The sequence below is a fragment of the Chaetodon trifascialis genome, chromosome 22, assembly GCF_039877785.1.
Source record: "Chaetodon trifascialis isolate fChaTrf1 chromosome 22, fChaTrf1.hap1, whole genome shotgun sequence".
Classification (NCBI taxonomy): Eukaryota; Metazoa; Chordata; class Actinopteri; order Chaetodontiformes; family Chaetodontidae; genus Chaetodon; species Chaetodon trifascialis.
This window is the reverse complement of record NC_092077.1, coordinates 21158526-21166025: the sequence shown is the minus strand read 5'-3', so window position 1 is coordinate 21166025 and position 7500 is coordinate 21158526. Positions and strand designations below refer to the sequence as shown.

At 48.7% G+C, this 7500-nt stretch overlaps 2 protein-coding genes across 2 annotated transcripts in view; both read left to right on the top strand.

Annotated features, from left to right (window-relative positions):
- Positions 1-7500, top strand: part of rab21 (RAB21, member RAS oncogene family) — a 90100-nt gene that overhangs the window by 42338 nt on the left and 40262 nt on the right. The gene's annotated exons all lie outside the window — the stretch shown is intronic.
- ptprr (protein tyrosine phosphatase receptor type R) overlaps positions 1-7500 on the top strand; it is a 34388-nt gene that overhangs the window by 13988 nt on the left and 12900 nt on the right. Inside the window, exons 4-10 of the mRNA XM_070991574.1 lie at positions 1257-1370; positions 1457-1606; positions 2390-2497; positions 3342-3464; positions 3548-3669; positions 3745-3879; positions 7058-7247. Of these exons, the coding sequence (XP_070847675.1) occupies positions 1257-1370; positions 1457-1606; positions 2390-2497; positions 3342-3464; positions 3548-3669; positions 3745-3879; positions 7058-7247 (942 nt within the window). The remainder of the gene's footprint in view (positions 1-1256; positions 1371-1456; positions 1607-2389; positions 2498-3341; positions 3465-3547; positions 3670-3744; positions 3880-7057; positions 7248-7500) is intronic.

Here is a 7500-nt window from a genome sequence, read left to right as displayed (position 1 = left end):
TGTGTGTGTGTGTGTGTGTGTGTGTGTGTGTGTGTGTGTGTGTGTGTGTGTGTGTGTGTGTGTGTGTGTGTGTGTGTGTGTGTGTGTGTGAGTGGTTATTGTTCCTGATATTGGATTAAGTGGCAACAGAACATGTTGTTTTTAGCCATTAGCAAACAACCTCTCTCTCTCTCACACACACACAGACACACACACACACACACACACACACACACACACACACACACACACACTGATTGCAGTAAAATCCAGGATGAGTCATTAGTGTGCGTTTCACCTTTCTCTCATATCACTTTAGCAGAAAGCTGAGAGACTGCTGGGAAAACCCAAAGGGGGAGTCGGGGTGAGGAGGGACGGACTGTGGACGAGAGATAGAATAAGAGAGGAGACGCAGCGATGAGGGTATGATTCGATCTGTTGGTGACGAGGCTGAGGACAGAGACCATCCAGAGCCATGTTGGTCTGTATCAGGACGGACAGAACAAACAGCGTCCTGGTGGGTCATTCTCAGAGCGTCTTCACGTCCACTGCGTCTCCGTTTCTGTGGCTGCAGCTCGTTCAGAGGAGTCGCGAGCTGAATTACCGAGTTAACTCATCGTGAAACACGCTTCATTCAAAGCAAACAAAGCCGTCTCGCCGGCTCCGCTTTGGTTCTTGGTTCTTCGACCGTCCTCTCGCTGCTCAGCTGGTTCACGCCTCTCTTGTCCCGGCCTTGTTTTCATCGTCCCTGGATTCAAAGTCCTAGTCTCAGTAAATCACCTCAGTCCTGTTGTCCCTGTCGTCAAACTGTCCTCTGTCTGCCTCCGAGGTTCAGTCCTGGTCTGGCTGTTCACCGGGAGGCTGCTGAGCCGGTTCTGTGAACACCAGGTGCTCTGAGCTCTCGGTCCAGGTAGACTCCAGTCAGCTAACAGGTCCGCTAGCTGCACGGCTAACTGAGCTAACAAGCTACCAGCAGCTAGTAGCTGCAGCAGAGAGTACGGTGAGCAGCAGTTAGCGGTTACTATGGCGATATGCTGCCCCCTGTTTGTTCTTGCACTGTACCTTAAAACTGAGGCACATATTCAGTTTAATTCAGGTTTCCATCATGTTTTCTATCGTTTGACCTTCGACTGGAGCTTTTAATGACACCATCTCATTTTGTCTCTTCTTCTGTGGTGGTTTAATGACACTGACCACCTGCTGTTTATCTCCATCAACCAATGAACTATATTCTCTCTCTCTCTCTCTCTCTCTCTCTCTCTCTCTCTCTCTCTCAGTACCTGGCTGTGGATGTGAGGAGGCTGAACGTCAGTCTCCTTCGGTGGTTTCGGGAAGGTGTAGCGGCAGCGTTGGGCGTTCCTGCGGGACACGTGCACATCAACCGGCTGAATGTGAGACACGTCATTCATATGCTACACTCCACTGATCGATTGATAAATCTATCACTGATTGATGGACTGATGGATGGCTTTTACAGGAGAAGAAGAATGGCATTGAGCTCTTCGTGTCCTCTGATAGGCTGGGGATCTCCGAGCCCCGCCCAGCTGAAGAGGTCATCCAGTCACTGAACGTCAGGGTCCTTCACCGCCACCTGGGACACTTCGGCATCACCGAAGTCTCCACTGAGGTGTGTGCGTTTGAAAACTGTTAGTGTGCCTGCTCCGTCTCCTAGGTAACCAGGGCTCGTTAAGCAGGCTCGTTTGTCCCCGTGGAGACAGACGGAGAGGATGGATCGGGATTATTAGAGAGCAGAGTGCTGCTGCTAAAAGTTGAATGGAACTATTAAAGTCCCATCGATCAGCCTGAGGAGGAGCAGAGCAGCTTTCTGATTATATTAACGTTATTACTCTCACTGCCAGCTGTGACAGATGTGACGCTCCTCTAACAATGTTAGCAGCACATCAGAAACTTCCTGAGAGCGCCGCAGAGGAGCTGCTCTGAAGGAGAAACCTGCCGGAGCGTCTGATCTGACCCTGCTCTGTCCCTCATCAGTCTCTGAAGACGCTGCTCCTGGCAAACACTCCATGTCTTATCAGCAACTGAAACTTCAGCAGAGCTGCAACAATTCATTCCATTAGGCAGCTGCTCTGATTGTCACTTAATTGTACTGCGTTTAAGTTAAGTTTCCACCTTCTGTAACGTAAGGATTTGTCACTTTTGCAGCCTTCTTCATCCCACAGGGCGGAAGAAAAGGCTGAACAGCTGATGTCAGCTCAACAGGAAGATGATTGAAGGAGTTATTAAAAAGCAGTGTGGGACATTTATGGTCCAGCCGTTACACTCAGGAGCTGATGGTGTCTGTGCCTCCATACAGGAAGTAGAGAGACGGTCTGTGATGTCACAGGACGTGTCAGAGACCAGCTGAAACCTGATTTGGAGACTGAATTCTTTCTGTCTGCGTCTCCTGCAGAAGAACGTCCTGCAGGGCGAGCAGAGGGACCACGTCTGGAGCAGAGAAGGCTTTTATGCTGTCGTCCTCTTCTTCACCATCTTCATCATCATCATCACTTGCTTGATGGTAATAGTCAGTGTATCTCACACACACACACACACACACACACACACACACACACACACACACACACACACACACACACACACACAGCTCAGCATAATCACTGACATCATGCAGCACGTTTTTAAACCGTCCACCATGACCGCTCTGATTGGCTGAGACAGCCAACCGCCATTAGCCAATTTGTGGCCGTGGTCAAAGGTCACTGTGTCCTAGCCTTCAGCCACACACACACACACACACACACACACACACACACACACACACACACACACACACACACACACAAAACGCTCTCTCACACACTCATAGATATAAAAATAAAAGCAAAAATAAAAGGAGATACAGATCAATAGAAATGATTCAGTGCATTAACAGAAGATATTTGATGTCAGCTGAAAACAGAGAATATAATCATATGTGATACAGTTTCTTTGTCTCAGCTGCAGTTTGACCTTTAGTCCACATGAGGGAGCTCACAAACCGCTTCCTGTCACCTGAATGGAGAACTTCATGTTTAGAAATGTGATCTGTTTTCTCTCCACTCACACTTCTCGAGGAAGCAGCTTGAAATATGTGTTTTCATGCAGGCTTTGTTTTTCTTTTTAGTTTTGCCATAAAAGCGCCAAAACGTTTAATCGCAGTTGAGGTTCCTGGAGATGTTTCTCAAAACAAATGGAATATATTGACAGTGACAATAATGACGGTTTCCTGATTTTATACATAGCCCTACAAATGTCATGTCGGGACATGACTACTTGCTGGATTTCCCTTCTCAGCCATCAGTTTTTCATTTAAAATGAACTGAATGAATGAATTCTGTTTTTCTTTCCTGTCTGATCTCCAGGTTTTGTACCGACTTAAGGGCAAAGTTCAGGTTTCTGACAGACAGCTGAAAGCTCCACGCCTTGATGTCCACCTGACCTCGACTGTCTCTCCAGACTTTGCCCAGAGGTCAAAGGGCACCAAGGTCAGCAGCAGACACCACAACTGTTTCTGCATGCGTGTTTAGAAACGCCAACAAGCATCGTGACGAGTCCTCTTCTTGTCCAGGTTGTGACGTCAGGAAGCATGGTCCAAGCTGAACACCCTCCAGCTGTAGTCACGCCCATTACCCAGGAGCAGCCAATCGTAGCCTGCCGCCGCCTCGCTCCTCCTGTCGTCCCTCTGCCCAGGTGAGTCACCTGACAGCGTAGCCCTAGGAAACACACTGAAATAAACCAAACGCCTGACTGTGCTTCTCCTTCTAGCCCCGCCCCTGTCCACATCATCACCAGCAACGACCACGCTCCATTCGCCAGCATTGCCTCAGTGACAGCCAATAACGAGCTAAAGCCCTGCCCCTCCCCCTTCAGGATGAAACCTGCTGCAGGACTGCAAGAAAGGTAACTTCTCAACCAACTCCAGCGGCAGGACTCCTCCACCCGAGGGCAGCAGAGGGTCGTCGCTGCTCCGTCAGCAGTGGTGGATGAAGGTTCCTGGAAGCGTTGAGGTGGATGAAGCGGAGTGATTTTTCAGGTGCTCAGTGGAGACACCTGCTGGTCAGAATGATTCACAGCAGGAATCCGAGCCCTGCCTTCGGGTCGGCTTCATGGGTTCTTCCACAGCTTCCTGGTGAACGCTGTGGAGTTGATGTTGTGCTGGTCGGTGGGATTGACACCCCCCCCCACGATCAGCATCATTGATCCGTGTCTTCCTGAACCTTTTGTTGTCGTTTCCTCGAGGATGATGAGCGATCATCAGAGTGCTGTCCTTCTGACAGACTGCGTGGCTGTATCAGAGAGGGCCGTGTGTGTGACAGGATGTCAGCATGACGACGTCTAACGAGCCAATCCTGAAGGTGTGACAAACACGGCGAGTGTGTTTCCTTCCTCAGAAAACCTTTGAAATCCAGCATTGTTTACAGTCATGCTCACGAGCTTGCAGTCTTCTTCCTGTTGGCCTTCTGTGGCTCATTGCTGCTGCGTGTCCTGGTGTGTTACCTCCACCTGTCGCTCAGTGGAGCAGTGCCACTCCACTGGTAGGCGGTGTATCGAGTTCGAGATACAAACAGGGAGGTCACGAAATGTCTTGAGATCCTGAGGCACAGTCCATGTTTCTTAACATACTGAAGTTTGATTTACTCGTTTTTAACGTCCTGTGATATCGTACGTTTGTGTGGCTGCTGCAGGAACAGTTTATTAGACTATCAACATGTTCCAGGTGAGCTTCTCTCCTTTAAACTCGAGTCATCGGCTATTTCTGACATCATCGTTCTTCAAACGAGTGCGTTTGTCTTTAAAGTCAGATATATGAATAGTTACCTCATAGTTCCAGATCTTATTTTGTTAATTATTCACATTTCCAAATGATAAGATCTTCATCTTCCTCTGGAGGAAACATGCCGTGGTCTGTAGTCTGTCATATCGTGGACTTCTCTCATGGAGTGAGTGAATGAACGAATGAACGAATGAACGAATGAAGGGATTCCTCTGGCTGCTGTCAAAACATTTGATTTGGAACAGTAATGATCACAAACTGCTGTTCACCAGTAACTTAGACAAAATGTTAAGATAAGATAAGACTTTATTAGGGTGTTAGAGGCAGCAGCACAAGAAGAAAAGAAAGAAAATGAGAATTTTGTGCAAGTTATTTCATGGATGCAGTTAGGAAGAAGTTGAAAGCTGAAATCCAACCACAGTGCAAACAGTGTGTGCGTAAACACACAAACACGATGCTGCATTGAACAATGCTGGAGCTGAACCATGTGACCGCGGCGGCGCTCCACCTTAGAGTGGATGCAGCGGCTGGAGGTGGGAACCTGTGTGTGTGTGTGTGTGTGTGTGTGTGTGTTTTCAGAGCACAGTAACCTCTAACTTGTGATTGTTGGAGCAGTCAGGTGTTGAACTGTGTACGTGACGATGAGGAGGCTTCAAAGAGAGGTGTGTGTGTGTGTGTGTGTGTGTGTGTGTGTGTGTGTGTGTGTGTGTGTGTGTGTGTGTGTGTGTGTGTGTGTGTGTGTGTGTGTGTCCTCAGTTCAGCACTTGGATTACCTTGGTGTGGTGCACTCGGTGTATTCTGCTGCTGCTGATGTGAAGGGGAGCTTCTCTTTCAGCGGCTTTCCTCTGAAACGTCGGACGTCTGAGCTCCTTCAGATGTTCCTGACCATCGGCCTGCTGCAGGTTGAAGGAGCTCTTGCATGTTTCAGCTTGTTTCCTTTGATTCATATGAAGTTCACGTTGCTGCAGGTTTAGGCTGATTTCACACAGACACTTTGTCTCACAACACAAATGGACGTGCGGACTTGATTGACGCTGTCTGTAAAAATGCATCGATAGACGTCTCGCTGAGACTGACGGCAGCGTTTCATCATCCAGCTCATTCTGAAGAAAAGGTCTGACTTCTTCTGTCAGAATTCAGATTTATTGTCTCACAATGTTAATTTAGTTCATGTCATAATTCTGATTCAGTGGCTCGTAGTTTCCCCTTTGTTTTTTGGCAGAAATGAGCTTCCATACATCTGTACAGAAACAGGCTTCAGTTTTTGCGTTCAAACGTTTGGTTTCCTTCAGAGTCCACTCGACACGTTTCTCCTCCGCTGTGAAATAAGTGTTGCTTCCAGACTTCCTGTCATCGTCTGCGATGTGTCGGTGCTGCATCAGTTCACCTGGACTCTGCTCTGCTCAACGGGCCGAAGTGTCTGAGGCGATGCAGCTTTGGCTGTGAGAAAGATGGATTGTGGGTTACGTAAGACGACCTTTTTTCTTTTCTTTTTATTTAGTTTCTGTGCGGCGTGTTGCTTTAGAAACTCCCTAAACTTTGGCTGGAGTTCATTTTCCTCTTAAGTCGTTTCATAACTGAAAAGAAAACCTCTTTATCTGCTCGTAACTCTTCCGGTGACTTAAAGTGCGTCTGCGGGGCTGAACCGCGGCGGCCATTTTGTTCAGGCTACATCAGCGTTGAGGGCGATGGCGCTGAAGAGAGAGAACACGCCGTTTCTTCAGGTGAGAGCAGGAAGGAAGATCCAGACTCAGAGTGAGAGCAGGATGTTTTTCTTGGTGTCTGTGTCTCTGCGTGCGTGCGTGCGTGCGTGCGTGTGTGTGTTTCATCCACTCTGGATGGCAGCCAATCAGCAATCAGACGAATAGGAAGTAGCAGCATCCTGGAGAGGAAGCCGGCCGACACGTAGCCAGACGAAGACAGCCCACACACACACACACACACACACACACACACACACACACACACACACACCTTGTCTTTTCTTCTTCTTCTTCTGCTTCTGTTCTCACACTTCCATCAGTTCAGTGTTTCTGCTCCTGGAACAGGAAGTGACGTCACGTCAGTGTAGTTTCAGTTGATCCTCGATGTGAAACAAACATTTAATGATGTGGATGAGTTTAACCTTTGATTTATTTTCAAGAAGAAGTCCTCTATAAATGCAGACATTTGATATTTGGATTGGTTTTCTTTAAAAAGAAATCGCTTCACCTTTGAGGGATTCTTTCTTTCGCACATGTCAGTAAACCACGTTGGACCACAGGAGGAGAAACGTTTTGTCTCTAACATCGTCTCTTTCTCCAGACGGGGCTCCAACGTCTCCCTGGTGTTGGACATGTCGGCGCTCGGCTCTGTGGAGCCCCTGAACGTCGCCGTGGTGACCCCCAGAGAGACCGCAGCCAGGGAGTACCTGCTGTCGGCCGGCCGGCCGCTGACGCGCCAGCAGCTCCGCGACGTCGTCATCAACACGCACAAGCTGCACGCCGAGTTTGCTGTGAGTGAACGCCGCCTGTACGAGGGAAATCGTGTCTGTTTCTGTGTTAAAGGATGCAAACGTCTTGAGTGAGAAAGGCTGAGATCCCACCAGGAGCTGAGGTCAGGCTGGTACGATGCCAGGTAACATGAGGACCAGCACAGCGTCTGCAGGTCTGCAGCTCTGACCTGAGCTGGACGAGTGTTTCTGTCCGCTGCTGCTGTGCTGACATTAGGAGGTGCTCCTTCGGATATAAAAGATGAATCCACCATAG